The sequence below is a fragment of the Mizuhopecten yessoensis genome, unplaced genomic scaffold (assembly GCF_002113885.1).
Source record: "Mizuhopecten yessoensis strain PY_sf001 unplaced genomic scaffold, ASM211388v2 scaffold10331, whole genome shotgun sequence".
Lineage (NCBI taxonomy): Eukaryota > Metazoa > Mollusca > Bivalvia > Pectinida > Pectinidae > Mizuhopecten > Mizuhopecten yessoensis.
In genome coordinates this window covers 288,864-310,214 of record NW_018408493.1, presented here as the reverse complement: position 1 = coordinate 310,214, position 21,351 = coordinate 288,864, and the positions used below count along the sequence as shown (strand labels likewise).

General features: G+C 32.9%; 1 protein-coding gene across 5 annotated transcripts in view; it reads left to right on the top strand.

Annotated features, from left to right (window-relative positions):
- The window catches only part of LOC110460182 (coiled-coil domain-containing protein 87-like), a 39,306-nt gene that overhangs the window by 8,894 nt on the left and 9,061 nt on the right, over positions 1–21,351 (top strand). For 2 of the 5 annotated variants that reach the window (XM_021512942.1, XM_021512943.1), the window contains exons 10-24: positions 299–370; positions 1,364–1,454; positions 2,009–2,060; positions 3,484–3,526; positions 3,973–4,113; positions 4,349–4,489; positions 4,922–5,022; positions 5,407–5,467; positions 6,372–6,473; positions 6,979–7,095; positions 8,451–8,611; positions 8,869–8,920; positions 14,047–14,430; positions 18,388–18,572; positions 20,834–20,854. In XM_021512942.1, the coding sequence (XP_021368617.1) occupies positions 299–370; positions 1,364–1,454; positions 2,009–2,060; positions 3,484–3,526; positions 3,973–4,113; positions 4,349–4,489; positions 4,922–5,022; positions 5,407–5,467; positions 6,372–6,473; positions 6,979–7,095; positions 8,451–8,611; positions 8,869–8,920; positions 14,047–14,430; positions 18,388–18,572; positions 20,834–20,854 (1,724 nt within the window). Of the gene's footprint in view, positions 1–298; positions 371–1,363; positions 1,455–2,008; positions 2,061–3,483; positions 3,527–3,972; positions 4,114–4,348; positions 4,490–4,921; positions 5,023–5,406; positions 5,468–6,371; positions 6,474–6,978; positions 7,096–8,450; positions 8,612–8,868; positions 8,921–9,769; positions 9,785–12,234; positions 12,418–14,046; positions 14,431–18,387; positions 18,573–20,833; positions 20,855–21,351 lie in introns of all 5 variants that reach the window. The other 3 variants (XM_021512944.1, XM_021512945.1, XM_021512946.1) reach the window with 3 other exon arrangements.

Here is a 21,351-nt window from a genome sequence, read left to right as displayed (position 1 = left end):
TTGCCAAAGTGCTATGCAAGTACCTCTTGAGATGGCAGAGTTTTCTTGACTCATTGGATAAATCTGCCTTTTTATATATACCACAGTGTATTGATCAGATTTGTCAGGAGTGAATGCTAAAGCAATGGGCAGTATACATTAACTTTGATGTTTGAGTGATTTCCTCACCATTTTCTTCATATTGAAACGATCCTTGGACAATTACTTGCTTTCTTGGAAAATTTCTTTGTCTTGACCTATTAGCATTCAGACCAAGATGTTTACTTCATGTTCTAATAATAACATTTCTGTTCTATAGATCCAGAGTAGCCGGCCAAAGTCTAAGACGAAGAAGTACCGGTACAAGACTGCTGAGCAGGAAGCAAAGGAGGTACAGTCTTCATAATCCCTAATCAATACATTAATAAAATCTATTACCTGTAACTGAGCGAGATCGGGTTATCTCAGTCGAGGTTTAAGATTCTGTAACAAAATCCCAACCTAGGCGTAAGCCAAGGGTGGGATGTTACAGAATCTTAGCCCGAGAGAAAGATTTTTCTTGCACCTTTTATTTCGAAAAAACTATCCAATTTTGCTAAAAACTACAAGTATCCCGCCTTGGGCCTCATGATGATGACCTCTTCACTACTTAAGCTACATTTGAATGCTTCCGCCTAAAAACGTAGTCTGTCCTCACCGTGTAGATTATATTTTATCTACAACATCAAATATCTAAAAACATCAAAACTATACAATAACGACAAAACAGAACATTTATAATGCAAATTGTCGATTTCAAGCAGTTAACGCGCGGATGAATACATCGTAGTGTAAAAATTACGCGAAATGTCACATAAAGGTACAAGACAGATCGGACGAGATAGAAAATCTAGCATGGGGTATGACGTGGGATATCTCTTTCTGAGGTGCGAAAACATGTTTTCTATCCTATCTGTATGAGTAGGATACAGTTAATGAAATACTAGGTAGTATTTTCCGCTTCACTGTTTTAGTGAATTTTATGGTGAAGATGATCTCTAATATTTAACATTACACTACAATCTGGGACCAGGAGGTTTAACATCAAGGCTAGTGAAAAAGGGCTACCTGTTAGCTAGTACCTGTACTCTGAATATGAAGGTGTACACCCCTGTTTTTAGGTTGATGATTTTCTCTATGAACATTTTAATTGGGTTTCAAGAAGTCAAGATTGTTTACAGTAACGAGGCCAAGGACAGCTCTTAAATCTGCTGACCACTAAAAAACATGTAACATTATTTAGCTATTACATGCACATGTATTAAGACAATTGGAATCACATTTCCTGTAAAATCAGAAAATTGTCTATCAGTTTTAATATTGACCTCTGACTTTTGATATGTAGATCTCGGCAGCAATGCCTGCACTGGACACTAACAAGCTGATGGGACTGGTGGCTGACATGCCAGATAGGGATCTTCAGACTCCTTCACAAGGTAACTAGGGATACACCATGGTTACCATTGGAACAACACAGTATTAAACAATAAAACATTGTTATCAAGGCTACAAAACTGGAACCATAGACGCAACATGGAAGTTATGGATAAAACATGGTTACAGCATGGTTGTCATGGATACATGCTAATCAGAATACAACATGCTATTAATGAACTAAAAAATGTTTATCATGGTCATCTTGGTTACTATGGATACAACATGGAATCTATGAATGACAATATTGGTACTTTGAAATCAATGAATACACCATTTTACTATGTAAACGTATCTAATATGGATTAATTTGTATTTAACCATTGATATGCCATGATAAAAACTAAGTATATTTTACAAACACTTTATAATACAATACATTACTGATCTCTTAAAGTTCATTTAGTCATGCTTGGCTAAACGCACTTATTTCATGCATTGTTTGAATCTAAATTAAGATTCTATTTAACAGAAAAAAGTTCTAAAAGATGTCAGGTTTAATATGTATGGACATATGTTGATGAGAGCATTTCTAATCAGTGGATTTTGATTACAGAATCTGACGGTTTCATGTCTAGAGCAGCAGGCAAACAGCACATGACTTCAGAGTAAGTATTCAATTTTACCCCTAACAACTTAAGTAACAAAATATTTGTACTTTGGAAGTTAACTTGATGGCTTAAATGTCTGCTGGTATCTCTTAGCAATGAGATGTATACAGTAAAATTTTGTTTACCCAAGTTTATTGAAAACTCAAGACATTTGTTATCGCAAAAGATGTCCGCCATGTTAATTCTGAAATGAACTTGTTTCTCTGGAAATCTGGGTTCCAGATTTGGATGAGTTTCAGCCATATAATTTAGGATTTACACACCATAGACAATTCCGTCTTTGCGTATTGCAGAGTTATCTTCTCTTGGGAGCAGGTATTGATTGTTACGTCATTGGTTTGTGGAAGAAAATTACGTCGTTTTCTCAAAAATTGATGACGTTACTCTCACAAATAAGTGACGTAACAATCAATACCTGCTCCCAAGAGAAGATAACTCTGCAATACGCAAAGACGGAATAGGTCTATTGAGATATAAATCTCTTATAGACCTACTGAAGTTTTGATAGACCAGACCTTCACAGAATTAGATAGTAAATGGGTGAAATTCTCAATGATTTTTGGCAGCTGACTTTACTGATTCGGCACACTGTGGCTTAGTGAGCTGTTTTCAGCGGTTTAGAGTCAAGACATCAGACATTTACACTCTTTGCTTGACAAAGAAAACAGACGTTTCCGAAAGCTTGCGGAATAAGTTTTCAATTCCTGTTTGTGTTTAAAACAAACTTAGCCTTTAATATTCATACCAAACTGATGTATTTTATTCAGAATATTAGACTAGACCTTGACCAAGAACATTTTATTGATGTATTTAGTGTTCAATAACAACAACAAAATAAAGAAAAATGTGTAATAAAGGAGGACAATTAATTTTACAGAGGACTTTTTCACTCATTACTGTTACTTATCATTGAATGAAACACATCATAGATCATAGGTATGACTTTAAAGACAGGTTGGTCACAGTGATTGTCTATGGGTCTACCATTAAGTTCAAACACTGGAGTATCATTATTGGAAACAGCAGATAACATTTCTTATATAAACCAATCTCGTGTTCAGAAATTTCTCTATTGTCACGGTATGTCAGAGACAAAGTTTTCAGACATATTTTCACATACAAGACTCATTGTCCATGCAGTCACCTTTGATTTGCGACCACACACTATAGTTCTTTGTGATGCAACAGACACATGTGTCAGATTAGGACTATTCGCAAAGTTTACATTCTCTTAGATCATTCACCCCTGAAGACACATTTGAAGGGTAGAATACCGTAGTTCATTATGAAATTTCAGTGGTGAATGAGTTAAAATATCAAAGAAATATGTTGATAGAGATTGTAATGAAGATAGCAAAGAACACACTGTTATTTGTGTCGTTGTAACACATTGTTATTTGTCTCATTGTTTTCCTTCCAGACTTTCACTGGAGGCACGATCAGTTCAAAAAATATTACTCAAGGTAAGATAGTTCATTTTATTGTGGTCGACGCTATTTTTCTTTGTCGAAAATAGTAATACAAGAAGTGTATTAAAATGTACCACCTTCACTGAGAAATTTGTTTTTAAATGTACAACAAAATCTATTTTATCCGACCCCGGAGTATTCTGAAATCTTAATTTCTAATGACGATTACCTTTAAAAATCTGTATTTCAACATCCTGTCTAATCTGAACAGTATGTTGTGTACCATAGGATGTCGGATAAGTCAGGTTTCACTATAATGAATGTTTCTGAACAAATCCGATTTTCTTATTGCCTAACATTGTATTAACATATATTACCATATTGAATGGTTATAAATATACAAAATTTTCTGATTGCTTAACATTGTATTAACAGATATTCCTATATTGATTATTTCTGAATAAATGAGATTTTCTTATTGCATACCATTGTATGAACAGAGGTCAAGGTCAATGCCCCAGCTACAGATTGGTGAGGATATCCTAGAGGAGTTGGGAATAGATGCCAAGTCGGTCCGCCGTGATGAGCTGGAGGAGGTGGAGATAGCCATGCTAAAGAGAAACAACGAGGCTCTCGACAGGGTAATCTTCACACGTATCCAATCGTTAATATCCGAAATACTAAAGAGAATGTTTGACTAAAATTAAAAAAATTAGTGTTCCTATTATGGATAGGCATATATTTTTATTTTCATTTTATAAAATTTTCAATTTTTTGTTTGTGTAAATTTCCAAAATTTTGAAGAGAATGTTTGACTAAGACTATAATTTTAGTGTGACTGATGGATGTATCTATTTTTATTTTTTATTAATACAGAAAGCAAAACATCCTTTGGAAGAGAAGGGACCCCAGCCTGGGACACGGGAGTATGCCCAGAATGACCTCAAACAGTTAATGTCACGGCCTCAGGACAGACACGTCGGCAAAATAGATGAGGATCTCCCTCCTCTGTTACAGGTACAAGTTTTTGGGATTCTCTCCTCTTTTACAAATTAATAAAAAAAAATATGGCAGTTTTGTAAAAGCTACTTTTTTGTCATAATTCTGCATGTGAGACAATTTATTTTTCTACAGGTTTAAAAAATATTTTATTCGTTTTGCCTACAATAACAAACAGCATTCTAAATAAGGAAAAGAAACAATTGAATTATTTCAATAGATCTGTATTCGTTGTGTTCGATAAATTTTACGATGTGAAATTAAAATTTCAGAGGAAGAGAGAAGGCTGAGATATAAGGAATAAACACTGTTAAAGGATATGTAGGCTATTGTTTTGCGACCCAACCCAAATTTTTTATTAATTTGTAAAATCTTTGGAAATAATAGTTATAGAAGTACACTACAGCTGAACTAGATGATATGCTGACTTGTTATATACTTGTAATCTAGGCTCTGACTAGAAGTGCCAAACACGACGGAACGAAAGAGAAAGTACTGCAAAAGATAAAGGAACTTGAAGAGAAAGAAAAACGAGAAATCGAAAAAGAAAAGTAAGTATGCCAAAATTCATGGCCAGAAGTTTAAATCCTTGTTAATTTAACCAGTTACAGATTACTGTAACTAACGGTTCTGTAGTCTGATGCTTCACCTCATTGTCATTTACTTGGGAANGGGGGGAGGGGGGGGGGGGGAGGGGGGGATTTATGTACTTCTCAAACTGACACAAGGTTTGAAACTGAAAACTAAACAATCCATTCAGGTTTTCTACCCTGAAGTGAGAAAAAATAAATATCAAAGACAAACTTTTTTTCATGGGTTTTAAGTCTAAATTTTCCTTTTTATTAGTTTATATCGTTGCTATTAAGTTTTAAATCAGTTTCTTTATAGAGCTTATAAAGTTTCTTTATTGTTTGTCATCTTGTCCTGTGTTTCAGTATACCACTGCGGGAGCCCACTCACCCTCAGCCTGCCACCGTCAGCGCCAAACTACCGGGGGTATGTACAGCCTCGTTCTGGCAATATTCAATCACAAGTAATACGTTGTATGAGGTCTAAAACTTATCTAATGCTATCAATTCTACTAATCACCTTTGACCAAAAATTTGAAAATTGAGACATTTGTTCTAATGTAATGGTAATTGGTGTATTTACAAGAGCCATTTTAAATCATGAATATTTGAGGGCTAGACCGGGATTTGAACCCAGAACTTCAGACTCTAACTGATAGAGCTTCTACCTAAGTCAACGGATATCCAAAAGGAAGTTAAGGGGAGATAACTGTTTCTCTTACCCTGGACAGGTGTATCCGCATTTTTACCGGTGTGAGATTTCCTTGTCTCACCCTAGGGTTGAGACGGGGGGATTCCCCTATTCCTAACAATGGCATGACGTCACTTTAACAATACAATGACGTCACGTCAACAATCCATCAACGTCACGTCAACCCTGAATTTAGCATGTAACGTTATCATTACATTGTGCATATGATACACAATGAAAGAACAGGGTAAGAGAAAAAGAATCATTCACCCCCTTGTGGGTGAGATAGTGGAATCTCAACCCTCTGGGAAAGATTCTTTAGTTGCCAAACACACAGCAAAGCATCGTGTTTGGCAACTTGAGAATCCTCCCCTCGGGTTGAGATTCTCCTATCTCACCCCCAAGGGGGTGTAAGATTCTATTAATATACAAAACACTGGAGTGCAGTAGGACAGGGATCCTTAAGTGACAATGTAACAATTGATATGTCACATTAATGATGACATCAACAATCAGAAATGGCGTTTATAATCTGTTTGATTGATATAGTGGGAATATTATGTAAAACATTATAAATGTAGTATATGTGATAAACAAAAGTATGGCTTGAATTTTGTATTTATGTTTGTATTTATTGTAGATGACAGTGAGAGCGTCGGACATCCGCGTGTCGGAGAGAGTCTGTATGTCCTCAATCACCATTGACAGGTTCTCAACTGTCTTCAACGACCTCATGGACGAAGTAAGAAACCAATTTTCTGTAAACAAAACAATAAACTTAACAAATAGGAGGGATGGAAAGTGTTGATGATAATGGTAGGAAAGAAGTGTATTCTTTTAGATTTGGTTCAGATTGGCAATAATTTTATTTTATTTGAGAAAGTAGTATTAAAAAAGGTACCAGTTAATTCAACTTAAAGGGGGAAAAATGGATAAATCAAGGTGAACGTTTCTTGTTGCAAGAACTGATTTTTTTAATAGTTATTCTAGTCTTGAATTCATGTGTAAATTGTCTGCTTAAACCTGAACTACTGTATAGGGTTGGTCCAATAATCACAACACATTGTTATGAAAGTTATGTTTTATATGTTTTCATCTTTTAAATAAAAGGACAACTATAATTGCATCAATTTGCAATTCTAATCAATTCAGTTCTCATCTCAGTGGGGGTTACCTTGGCAATTTGTTTCTGCTTAAAGTGATTTAATAGTTGTTTATTATTGAATTTTTGTATAAAACATTCTTAGATTGACCCCGTCACCGTGAAGAATCTGGACAAGAATCTGTTCCTCGGTGAGGAGATCACAGAGGTGTACAAGGAAATAATGAAAACAGTCCCCTCAACACATCTCAGACTGGACGACGTAAGTTATAGACAGATGTTTAGTTCTGACCTAAGGGCGGCAAGATTCTCTGTATTGTAGATTTACATAGGATAACAAAATTGAATTACGATAAGAAATTTGTAAAACTCAAAACTTTGATTAAAACCTGGAAAAGAAGATTGTTGACTCCTATTGGTAGGATACATATCATAAAATCATTATTAATTTCACAATTCAACCACCTTTTTATCTCTTTACCAAATCCAGATGATTGTTTTCTTAAAAAATTAAATATAGAGCTTTTTAATTTTCTGTGGAATAGTAAAATAGATAAAGCTAAGAGAGATGTCATTGTTAAAGATTATGTAAAAGGGGGTCTTAAAATGTTACATGTACAGTCGTTTATTGACTCGTTAAAATTAACGTGGGTTAGGAGGTTATATATGAATTCTGGTAAATGGCAAGTGATCTTAAAATTATATTGTGATAAAAACATTCTGGCAAATTGTGGAACTGATTATATTTCAAAATGTCAAAATAAAACTAAAAATCTATTTTGGATTGATGTATTTAGGNGTCTGTCTGTCTGTCTGTCTTTCTTTCTGTCCATTTACCTATCTTTATTTCCTCTATTTCTTTGTTTTCTTGTTTCTCTTTTCTGATTTTCCTTCTTTTCTAATATAACATTACAATAAAATAAAATACCACTTACAAAAAGAGCAATATTAATTAGTATGAAAGTATGTGTGAAAGTGGAATTCATTATGTATAATGAAATGTATATGTTACTGTAATGTGAAAAATACTTTGAAAATAAACAAATAAAAAAAAAAAAAAAAGATTCTCTGTATTTATCAACTCTTGTTTGAGTTAAAGTTTTCACCAGTGAAATTATTTGTTTTCTAAATATGATAATTCATAAAGTTAAATTATGGTAAGAGATAATTTGTTTTTTTTTGGTTTTCGGGTGCTCAATGTGAAGTCGCTTTTGAAGAAAAGGTCCTCATTGACAGACATTACCTGTTATTCCAGTCTCCACAGAATTATCTTTTACATGTAGTGGGACCAAAGATATACTGCTTCGATTATTCTGATAACAAGCTCTTTCTCAAATAGATGCATGTCTCTGAAAATTCTATGCAAGCAGTTGAACTCCAAATGTCTACATAGAATGCATTGGATTAATTTCTTTTTTTTTTCAAAATTTTAGAAATATTGAAAAAGCCACCCTCCTTTTGCACCAAGTGTGGGAAACTCGATTAACTCATTCTCCTCTGAAGACACATTTGAACTCTTCCAAAGCAAAGGTTGGAATAGTCCATTATGACATTTTAGGGGTGAATGAGTTAAAAAACATAATGAAGAGGTTTCATTCAAACTCATGTGTATTACAGGATGTGTTTGTGGTGCCAGCTGCCGATTCTGTAAATCTGTCGGGTACAATGGCCTCAGCATCGCTTAACAAACGAAAGGCGGAGCGTGTGATCAACCCCAAAATGAGGAGTGAAAAACAGCCACCGTGGGGAGCCGACGATCCCAAAACCTGGGTCAAGACGTAAGCCATCATTCAATTTTGAATTGAATTTTTATAGTAACTTCATCTAAATTCAGCTTTTAATTTTCACTAGTTTTTAAACTAGATGTCAGTCTTTAATTAAATTTTAGTTAAATCAAATGTTATTTCATAATTTGCATTATTTAAAATTTGACAAATTTACTCAAGTTCAATAAATTTTAAATATTGATAAGTATTCAAATTTGTGTCAAACTTCATCTACAGCAAGTATTTGTATTTTTTTATCTATATTCCAGTCCGAACAATCCACCTAAGAATTTCCTTGGAGAAGATATCTTCCAACCAACAGTAAGTTTGAATTATAAAAATCTGTATCCAACATGATTTGTGGTATAAATAAATTGAAAAAAATTCTCGGAAATTGTTCACATTACTGATCAGACAAGTTTTCATTGAAGAGTCATTTATTAAATTCCTTATGCAAATTTCATTTCTCTATACATATAAGACGAACATTGAAAAATATAATCACATTGTTGGATAATGTGTTGAGTATTTGAAAAAAAATGTTATGTCTGGTAGATAATTTCAGCGATGATCGTTTGTCCATAGCTTTTTATGCTATTCATTTATTAATATATTAATTACTCAAGTCTTTAAATACATTCTATAGTCCTTAATGTGATTATATCAGGATACGACAGAGACGATGATTTTTTACCTGTTGTTAACTTTGCGATTTATCAACCGGTACTCGGTTTCAAATTCTTCAATATTTATGAACAAATTAATTTTGCAAATTAAGGAAAATATCTCTATAATTCATTTTGATTTGTTTTTAATTTACTGATGTGATAATGTACAAAACTGTGAACTACTCAACTAAATTATATCCAGTATTATTGCTGTTTTCATTATTTAAGGCAAGGATAAAAAATCACCAACCATTGAAAATGATACCTACCATATTTAAAGCTGTATTGCTAAACCCATACAAATTTTAATTGCATTTCCTGAAATTGAATTTGGTCAGGGTCTTGAAATTCTACAATAAGCCTTTTTTCTTTCAAAATGTCCGCATTTTTTGTTTTAATATTGATTAACAAGAAAATAAGTTACATTATAGGGAGAATAGAAAGACTGTTGTCAAACAATATAATATTGACACAACTTTTGTTTTCTCCGATGCCTAAACAGTGGCTTAGCAACGTAGTAAGTAAGGAACACGTGTGTAGATAAGAAAAATGTAACAATTTGTTGAGCATGAATACTCACCCCATATATACTGTACCTAAAATTTTCATTATTGATGTTGTTCAAATTTATAATAATACTTATTCTTTTGCAGATTTTAGTTATAAGAAAATGTAGAGTCATATAAAATTGGGAATGGCTCTTCATAATTTCACATAAATATTCATTGGAAAAAATCAACACTTTTTATTCCTATATGTGAAATAATAAATCAGGGGTGTGCATTTCCACTAGCCTAACCCTTTCACCACTGTATACCATAATGGACTCATCCATATCAATGCATGATAGGGTCTACTAAAGTTACATAGGGGTGAAAGGGAAAAAAATAGCCATAGCTATTCAAAGATTTTATGTCATGACTTGTAAAAAAAATCGGTACATTGCTTTGGCAAGTAAGAGTTTGCAAAAACTGTCTGCAGGCTAGTTCTCAAAATATCAATTGTAAACCCCCTGATGATTTAAATTTCGTTCGATAGATAGATAGTTTTGTGAAACATTTGTATGTACATTTCTATATGCATACATAACTTTTAGATTACTGTATGATCAGCTTTAGAGGTTAGATGTATGTCTGTGTGCATGGAATGTTGTATGACAGAGTAATATAACACTATTCAGTGATAATATGAAACTAATTATGTTTCTGTGAAATTCTCTGAAACAACAGTTTCTAATCGTGTATAAATTGTGGAAAATAACCTATTAACTATAACTGAGTTTTCAAAAATATCGTTCTTGTTTGAAATTTCATGTTTGTAATTTGTCAAACTGTTGTACCTGTGACTTGTTTATAATCAGATGTATACTGTGAACATATTTATTTTAGCACTAGTGAATGATGGGCATATTGAAATAATTTCATACACAGATTACTTCCCTTTGATATTCCTTTGACGTGTTCATTTATGCGGTCAGACCAGTGCATCTAGTTTTAAATGTTACATTTTCAGGGATGAGACTGGCAGGCCTGCAAATAATATTGCAGACCTATTAAATCTTTTTTTTTTAAGGCTCGCCAAAAATAACATCAATTAACAAGATCCATCCCTATTTCATAAAATAAGACTTTGGTCAAACTATTGAAACAATCAAAGCCCTTGTTGATATACTTATTTTTCAGGATCACCACTTAAAATGAGTAAAATCCACTCAGATTATTGCAAGATTTTAGAAGTTGATTAAAAAAAAAATCATGCTAACTTAGACGAAAATATCAACAACAACAAAATTACATTTAGTGGTTAGATTGTGATTATCTCAAAAATAACTATGTTTGCAGTATACAGAATGATATTTTATTATTAGTTTAAACAGTTAACCTCCAGTTATATATGAAATACCCTATTTTTGTATATAATAAGTTTGAGTTTTCAAAAATTACACAAGAACTTCTATATGATGTGAAAATAATATAACTACTTAGAAAATCTTTATTTTGATATTTAGAATTTTAAACCTGTTTAATGTCTTTTTCACTTTGCGAATGGTAAACTTACCAGTACTTCCTTAATTATTTTTTTCCATTTAATGATTATGTCATGAATATTCTTGAAGCTGATTACGAAAAAAAAATATTGGTAAAGGACAGTGTTTAATGATGTATGGGAGTGGATATGTTTTTTCATGAATATTCATTAATTTTACTGATGCATATGGAAACATTATGTCATGAATATTCATTGATATGACATAAAATCTAATATTGTGTTTGGTAAAGGGAAATGTTTGAGTTTAATTTATGGAAAATGGTCTAAAAATTGTCCTGATATATCATACACTTTTTCAATATCATCACTCAGAACTTCTTTACTGTGACCGTGTTTGGTTATGGAGACTAGGTACTACAAAACCTGTAGTTTCTGACATATGGGGAGAAGTGGGGATTATTTTATATAGTTCATATCGCAGATTCATTATATTTACGCGAAATTTACGTTTATGTGTTTCAGTAGAAACGTCTATCCCATCCCAGAACTTCTAATTTTGTTTGGAAGTACTTTCAGTAGAATTTACCGAATTATTTGCACAGAAATGGTATACGGGAAATCCAACCATGGATAAAAATAATTTATTTTGAAACCTGGGGTCATATAATTTTTCAATGGATAAGCCCTATATCACTACGTTTTTGTTTACAAACAGCCAAGATATGTGAAGGTATAAAGGATTTTTCATTTTAATTTCACAACATTTATTTTAACATTGACCTTGGTATATTTTCGACCAAAGTGTTCAGAATTTGTTTATAAGCAACCTTTGCAGTAACAAATATGATAGAAATAATTTTGTATATGTCAGATTTTACAGGTTTAATTGTATTCTAGAGTTGTTGTTTTTTGTCGATAAACAGAGAAAAACAGAACATGAAAAAACAAACATTGAGATGATTTGTGGGTTGGTTTTAGACTCCGAACATGGAACGTGTTCACGATGCCATGCACAATCCCGGCAAGATGTCGCAGATGTTGCAGGGAGATAACATGCCGAAATTTGTAGCAGAAAAGATGGCGCGCACATACGCCTCTTGGCTTCAATGGTGGAAAAGTACCGTCACCAGCGACGATTACATGAAATACCTGTCGACCACGGTACAGATACATTAGATTTTAGTGTGTGGTGTTGGACGTGCACGGACTAGCTAGCACCTGCTCCTGAATCTGCTGTGACCTGTACTAACATATACCTATACTATACAGCTACCTAACAGTCGCATACAGAAGTTGTCTTCCTTTGTCTTGGGATTCAAATCCACACTTGACAAAAGTTAAAGCATTTCCTTATAGTTAACGGCCTGTTTTATCATGAAATTCATATGCATACTTGGTATATTTATTTCATAAATTATGATAACTGTTTCCTAAGAAATTGTTTCATGTACTTAAATTATAGCTTTTCCTAGGTTAACTGCCTGCTTTATTATGAGATTCAAATGCATCTTTGTTGTAGTTATTTTATAAATTACGATAAAAAAAAAAATGCCTACTAATTTATCTTGCCTAATCTTGAGATTCAAATCAGTATTTGGCATATTTATGACATAAATTACAATAACTGTTCCGAAGAAATTGTTCTGCTTTTGAGATTCTAGTTGATATTTGGTATTTATTATGACATAAATACCAACAGACTATGACAACGTATTCTATAAATAGTCTTTTGCATCTTCTTGAGATACAAATGCGAACGATGGAAAATTTCAGGGAAAAAACCTAAATTATAATAACTATAACCTTTCAGTATTTTAAAGACTATGTCACTTATTTGAAGGAATCCAGATCCAGGCATTTCCCCCAACTTCCCAAGTTTTATGTCAATATGAGATGTCAAGAATGGAGATGTTTTCCGAAACGATATTGTGGTCCGATTTCTGTATGTGACCTGATTAATCTCGGCTTTGTTTTATCTTATCTTTTTCCTATCGTTATCTTTCAGATGGCCTTCTAGCACTGTAATACTAGCTAGTGATTATAATGCAGTCAAAACTGTCATAAATGACCTGAAAGAGAGAGATGAGAATGGTCTGATATCAGTACTGTGTAAAATTACGTTTTATACAAGTTACTATTCAGTGTTTTTGCTTAAAATGATAAGTTTGTTAAAACATTTTTTTTTTATTTTTATTTTTTTGAGTACCCATACTTGTTTTCCATAAAATTGTGCTTTTGATTTTAAATTTACTGCAAGTTGATCATCTCTTTGGAAAAATAGAATTACTTGCAGCATTTTCTCTTACCAGAAATGGCCTTTACAACAGTTTTGACTGTATAAGTGTCTATACTAATACTATTACTCTTCCAGCTGATGTCTGCCAATGCAGTAGATACAGTTTAATATCAATTCCCTTAAGCAGACCCTTAGAATTCTGATAAGTGCCCAAAAAGGAACCCTAGGTTCTGTTTTGTTGAAATCAAGATTAAACATTTCGAGTTTTATTGACTTTTGACTTTCTAATTTAAAATACACCAAAAAAAGAAAATGATCTTACATATTATCAAAACTTCTGCATTATTATTTTTAACACATTTATGAATATTCAAAAAATAGAATTTGTTCAGACTGACCTAAGGGTTACAATTACAGTCGTAAATACTATCCGGGTATTAGAATTTTAAGGGTTTGTGTTAATCTTTAGCACTGTGTGTGTGTGTCTTATAACTACAACAAGCCACTAATCTTTCTCGCTTCGTGTCTCTTTTTCCCCACGTCTATGTCAACAGGAAATACTTGTCCCGGGCTTGCTGCAGATTGCCGCCACTCCCAGTAACAGTCCCTCCCCCTCGGGCAGTAGCTCCACCCCTTCCTTGGATCAAATGTCCGTCCTTAGACTCCCCTTCATGGAGCTCCTTCAGTACGAAATCATCTATCCCATGCATGTAAGCCCTAGCGGTCTTCGTCAAAAAGACGTTCAGCAAGTTCCAAGCCCAAGCATTGTCAGACTACAGTCTTCCCTCGAAAAGGAGCACACAGAATTTAACAGGGGCCGTCCTGACTCTAACTCCAATAGCCGCAAGGACGGCTGTTTCCTTCTGCCACCAAAAATAGCCGTGCCACTCAGTGTTCCTCGTGTAGTGACGGTTGGTCTATCAAATATAAAGGTCCAGGTAAAAAAAGATGTTGGTGTTCAATGTTTTCTTGAAGTTGGTTGGACAATCTTTTCACGTTGTTTACAAATGAGTTACAAAAAAAAAATAAAAAAATGTTCTATAAGTAAAAACCTTATACTCATCCCCTAATGAAGAAACTGCATCGCTAATTCTTTTTGAGTTGGTCATATTTTCTTCTTTTATTCGTAAGAAATTTTATAGCTGTCTACACGAACATACAAATATCAATCAGAAAGCTTTGGAAGATATTCTTCGATAATGCAACCAATCATCACAAATTGTACTTATTACCAATAGTTTAAATATAGACAGTGGGGGATGGAAAATAGAATTTTAGAGGTTTGGTACATTGGTGAAATAAATCAGTATAGTATTTGTGTAGTTTTCTCTATTCGATCCTGTTGTTTTGTTTTAGTTCTAAATTCCCATTGTAAGTTAACTAACATATATCATTATCCTAATTTGATGTACACTGCACGCTTCAAAACTAATACACGTACTCATGTTGGTATTTTAAACACTTCCTGCATGTTTGAAATTTCATGCATGCACTGCAAAAATTGTTACGTTGGAAATTAAAAAAACAATGTGTGTTTTAAAGAAAGGTAGAGATACCAACAACAGCAATTTTCATAAACTGCACACAGAATATGAATCAGACGGTCTATGAAAGAAAGTCTATCTCAGAATAGTATATTTTATCCTTTCAGTCCTATCCCTTTATTTCCTGACATTCTGTTGAATCGGACCCCTTTGTTTTCTGACATCCTGTTTAATATGACCTCTGAGTATTCCGACAATGCCTAAATGCCATTTCTAATGAAAACTACGCAGTAAAACCTGTGTATTCCAATATGCTGTCAAATCTGACCAATATGTTCTGTCCCCAAAGGTGTGAGATTTCACTGTACTTTCTTACAGGATAAGGTTTAAGTTTACAAGCTTTCATCACCAACTGTTACACTAGAACGTTTTTCTGTCATGCACATGACTGTACTGGAGAAGTTTTGAAGTAATTGAAATTTTTAAAAAGTGATTTTTTATAGCTGTCTGGAAATTTGCAAATCTTTCTTTTATGTTTGTCTTCAGATAGTCAAAGGGAACCCCTCAATATGCAGTTTTAATTATGAATTTCAGTGTTTTTGTAAAGACTACGATCTGCTTCTTCACATTAACTTGTGGTTGAGCTAATCGTTTATCGAACAACTAGGCTCTGTCATAGTGGGACCTCGTTAATTTTGAACCACTGTAATGAAGAAAACAAGCGTTTTCAGACAATGATAACAAAGACAGTCTGAAGTGATTTTATATAAAAATTATGCTACATTTGTTTAAAAATCAAAATGCGAAGCTTATGAGATTCCACAAATTTCATTGTTAGAATGTCATTGTTGCAATTTCTACATGATATGATTAGTTTATTAAGGATTCCATATTGATTTCTATCCTTTTTTTCCCTCTTTTTCAGGACAATGTAAGGTTCTTTCAGTATATATATTAATGTTTTTGTCACTGGCTACCTGACATACCAGGTGTAACTGTCCCGTGTCACGTGTCGACTACATTTACATTTACTGACAAAGATTACGTTATATGCTTATTCAACAATTAAAGCAATAATGTGCACAGGGATTTATCAAACTTGATATTAACTCTTCCTTTTCTGATATGAAACTGGCCATTTTCCCTTCAAATTTGAAAAAAGAATATATCAGAATTTGAAAAAAGTAAAAACAAAACCTCATAATTAATGAATTTTAGTTTCAAAATATGTATTAATAACTTAAAACAGGCTTTTAAATAATTCCTATCTACCAATTATCAATTATTTTTCCTTTTATAATTGATTCACCTTTACATTTGGGAAATTTCAGGTTTTTCTAATTTTGAAATCTGGTTTTGTTTCTCAAACCTCCCTGATAAATCCTTGACTGTCGGTGCATATGGGTCCTTTTTCTGTGTAACTGAGTTTGAGACTAGAATTTTAATGTCAACTGTTCAATTTACTGATTCTTGGATTATAATTATAAAATTATTAATATCATTGTAAATAACACTGACAGATTGTTCGACATGTTTGCATCTAAAAACATTATATACTGTAACTGTGTGCATTGTAAAAGGTAATGGGGAATTCAGTAGTTCAGTATTTGTACAGTGTTAACTCTTAACTCTAAAATATTGATGTTAAAGTTTCAGAAAATTAAAAAATATCTTAGTAAAACAAACAAATTTGATTAAGGAAACTTTTTCGCTTGCTCAATTACTGAGATATGGAGAAAAAATTCTGAATCTAAATTATTTATTTATTGCAACTTTCGCAATTTAACATTAACTTTTCAGTTAAGGCAACAGCATAACAAATTTTTTTTCAAACTGGGTTATGCTATATGCATGTTCATAAAAAAATTCTGTGATGTCTTTGTATTCACTTGATAACATGATATTAGCCACAGCTGACTTTGATAGAGGATCAGGTTTCTTATTGTCATTATTTATTGTCGTTATTATCTCCCCTGCCGAAGACATTTGTCGGGTATACAGGAATCGCTCTGTCCATCCGTCTGTTTGTCAATGATCTTTGTAAGCACAACTTCTCCTAAACCGTTGATTTTGTTTGTAACTTGATAAAGTGAAAGTACACCATATGTAGATGTGCATGAAGAAAGGAATTTGTGATTGGACTATTTTTTCCTGGAGTTATGGCCCTTGAATCTTTAAATTTTTGCTCCTGAAATCTTGTAATTACATCTTCTTGTTAACTCAATGTTGGATATTTTTGTAACTTGGCACAGTAGAACTTCATCATGGGTAGATGTGCATGAAGAAGGAATTTTGTTTTAATTGATTATTTTTCCTGGAGTAACTGCCCTTGAAACTTTAATTTCTGCTCGAGAAGCAAATATAAGCACAAGCGAGGGGTACATATGTGTGAGTTCGCTCATAGTTTCTTTGGTGATATATAAAAATTTCAACGGTACATTTCATCTTACAGTAGATATCATCATATTAGGTCATAGGTCAAACCTCATGGCAATGTCAGTTACAGTAGATATCATCATATTAGGTCATAGGTCAAACCTCATGGCAATGTCAGTTACAGTAGATATCATCATATTAGGTCATAGGTCAAACCTTATGGCAATGCCAGTTACAGTAGATTTCATCATGTCAGGTCATAGGTCAAACCTCATTGCAATGTCAGTAACTGACTGCGGTACTCAAATTGTTAGAAATTTAGGATTAGAGAAAACTTGGATTAGCAACGGTTAGATTCTAGATTAACTTACTGTTTGCCATATTGGTATTGTCAAAAATAGTTATGAAGGTTTATTGAGTATATTAAACTCGCTTATCAAGGTTATTGTGACCAAATTATATGTTTATGCATGGTCATATATGCTTGAATTTTACATTGTTATGATTGATGATGATGAAATTGATATCTGTTGAATGTTTCAGATTTTAATATACATAGTTGTTTTTAATTGTGAAAAAATTGTGTATACATTGCTACCTACCTATTGACACAGTTATGCATGGTTTATTGTCTATTGTAATTACATGTATTTAAATTTGAATTCGTTAATTATTCATATTTAATTATTAATTATCAAAATTATCTTTCTTGATTTAAAAAATTGTGATAAAAATGGTAAATTTGGCATCTGACATTGATTGTTTAATTTCATTATGAGAACATGATTGTTTTAAATTTTGAATTTCAAAAAACTCAATAGATATGATCTAACTGTTCATCTATACACTGTATACAGATTACAGGATTAAGTACGCTTTAGTGTTTTACTTCTTGAAGATATATGCTGTCTCAATTGTTTTGATTGAGTGATGATTTTTTTTTTTTTTTAAATGTTGAAAAATTCTTGAATATGTAAAAGAGGGAGGAAAATCATTGTTGAAGTATTCTTAATTCAAAAACAAAAATTGTTTTAGGAAAACGACTATCTTGGTGCAACATTTCACTTTTATGATTCGGATGACGATGATGATGATTACGAGGAGTCTGCAGGTCCGCAGATATCGATGTATACACAATCAGTCGGACCATCGAGTCACATGCCCCATGTTGGTGCCCCAAAGATTCCCAAACCACACTCGAGCAAAGTCTCCGAAATCAGGTAGGAAAGATTGGATTTATTTATTAATAATTCTCTTCAATTTTCCTAAATTTGTTGTTTTGATTATTTTTTTTTTAAGTTAAACGCATGCTGCACTGAAAGTGTTTGATAAAAAGGCTTTTTTTTTCCTGCAGTGATTTGACATCTTTGCAATATTAACCCATGACTTCCTTATCAATATTTGTTGTTTCATATTCAAATTTCATCTCCCAGGATATGTTTAACGAAACAGTCTGTATTTATTTGAGTCAATTAAATCACAGATGTTTTATTTTATCTATTGATTTTTTCCTGAAACAAAAGTAAAAATCTGATCATTCAGTGGAGAGCTTAAGCATGGAAATGATATCTTAAAGATGTAGGTCTGGCTGCATATTGCAATGAGATATCTATTAAGGATCCCCGTTCCACTGCCAAAAACTAAAACTGTGCATTGGAAACTTCTTCTTCTGGTAACCCTAGTGCTTTGATAAATCATTTTTGAAAAGAAAAGAATACCTTGCAGGACATAAATAGAAAAACTTGATAGCGATGAAATAAACAAAAAATAATCAATACTATAGGGTTCAGAAGGTAAAAATTTAGCGTGGCTAGACGAGGATTTTAAGCCCATTCCCCAGATTGTTATACTGTAAAGCTATCTGGACAACAGAAGTGTACTTGCCCAACTGTACTACAGCTGTATCCAAAAGGAAATTGAGGGAGGCTAATGTATATATCTAAAAAACACAGTGCAGTGGGACAGGGACCCCTAAATAATTTGTAAGTTGATATGGAATCCAGCTGGAATGAAATAAATTACCCAGGATATCAAACATTCTAAAGTTTTAAAAAGAAATGCCTACACCGTGCATTACTATAGCAAAAAATATTTTAATGTCCTGCCATTTCAAGTGTGTGCGGGGGTGAATGGATTTTGATGAAACTTTATGCAGAGGTCAAGCATGAGATTACTTTGAATGAGTTCTTACTTCAGAGTAATAAGGTGAAGGCCAAGGTCACATTTACTATTTATAGAAATGTCAAACACTGATACCTATTTACCTGGAAGCAAGGACCTTCATCATGTCTTTCAAACATTTTCTAGTTTCAAAAGTTTCTTTGTCTTGGCATTATATTTTGAAAATTATTCTCTTTGATGAAAAATTTCAAACAAACAGAAACTGCAGAATTTTTGCACTTTTCCAACATCAGGCCACCAAAGACATTTGAAAAGGTGTAAATTTTGTCATCCGTCTGAAAATCAGTGATTATAAACTTGGCCGAAATTGAATTGGAAACATATTTCATTATTGTTTGGAAGCTCCCCCCGCCCCCTTAAAAAAGTCAAGATATCCTCCGTAATGTCAGATTGTTTCCATGTACACAGATTATCGTATTTTAAGAAAGTTAGCCTGATTATCAGTCTTTGAGTAGATAACCTGTTCAATCTGGATTACATTGATATTTACAAGATTTTTTTGTTGTTTAATTTTTCATCACAGCATGTTCAGTGTCTCTGCCATTTTCATGTAAATTGCCTTGAAATTTTGTTTTCATTTTTCAAAAACAAAAAATAAGAAACTTACGTTGATCAAATTAAGGTAATAGGATTGTGTCGCCATTTCTCAGTAGAATTTCTTCAAATTTTGTAGTTATATTGCTTTGAAGTCAAGAAAAAGTTCTGCCACAAAAAAATATAGGTTGTCAGAATTTTAAGGATTTTACTAAAAGTAAATGGAAATTTATGTTAAATGAATTGAATTTAAAAAACACAATTTTTTGCAATATTATGTCAATAAAAATGATACTGACATAGATTTGTATTGCATTAATATATATCAATTTCATAAATGCTGAAATTGTGTAAAATGAATTATCTATAAACGATTAAAAATTGACATTTTATAACGAAACCATATACACATAGTAATTGCATGTAAGAATTATCGTTCTTGAAAAACTTCACAGTAGTGAAATAGGTAGCCGGGTTCCTGAAGTACAGAAAAATGGACACGTGTGACTCATTGATTAAGAAACAACTAAATTAATGCCTTGATTGCTTTGAAATACTTTAATATTGAAAGAACACACTGTTCTGTCAATAATAAACATACCATATTCATCAGTTTGATATTAAACATTAGAATATGCGGAAATTGTGATACTGTCTCCCTACATTGGATTTTCGACTAGGCATGTACTTCCTATTTCCGTTTAGCAATACACTCCTATGACCTAAATAGGGCTAAGAGCCTTATGATGAGATTATTTCCTTACAGGAAACGACAAAAGGTTGAAGTGTAAGTACGGGTAGTGGTTTCACTCGCTAGAGTCAATGCTAATCAGCTGCGTCATCTTCATCTTTTCCATCTTCATCCATGCCATCTTCATCCGTCATCGCATCCCTGTGTAGTGTGCACATTTAGGTGTAGAATCAGATAACTTGGATTTGGACTAGATTTGTAATGTATGTCTGTAATATTTAGATACAGCATGACTGTAATGCTCTTATACTCAATATTTTGTGGTATATCATCTTGGAGAAGAGAAACATCCCTATCTTACACTCTTGGTTTTGTGGTCTATAAGCTTGACACATACAGATATCCTTAGCGTACATCCTTGAGTTTGTGGTCTATAAGCTTGACACACACAGATATCCTTAGCGTACCCCCTTGGGTTTGTGGTCTATAAGCTTGACACACACAGATATCCTTACCATACACTCTTGGGTTTGTGGTCTAAAAGCTTGACACACACAGATATCCTTAGCGTACACCCTTGGGTTTGTGGTCTA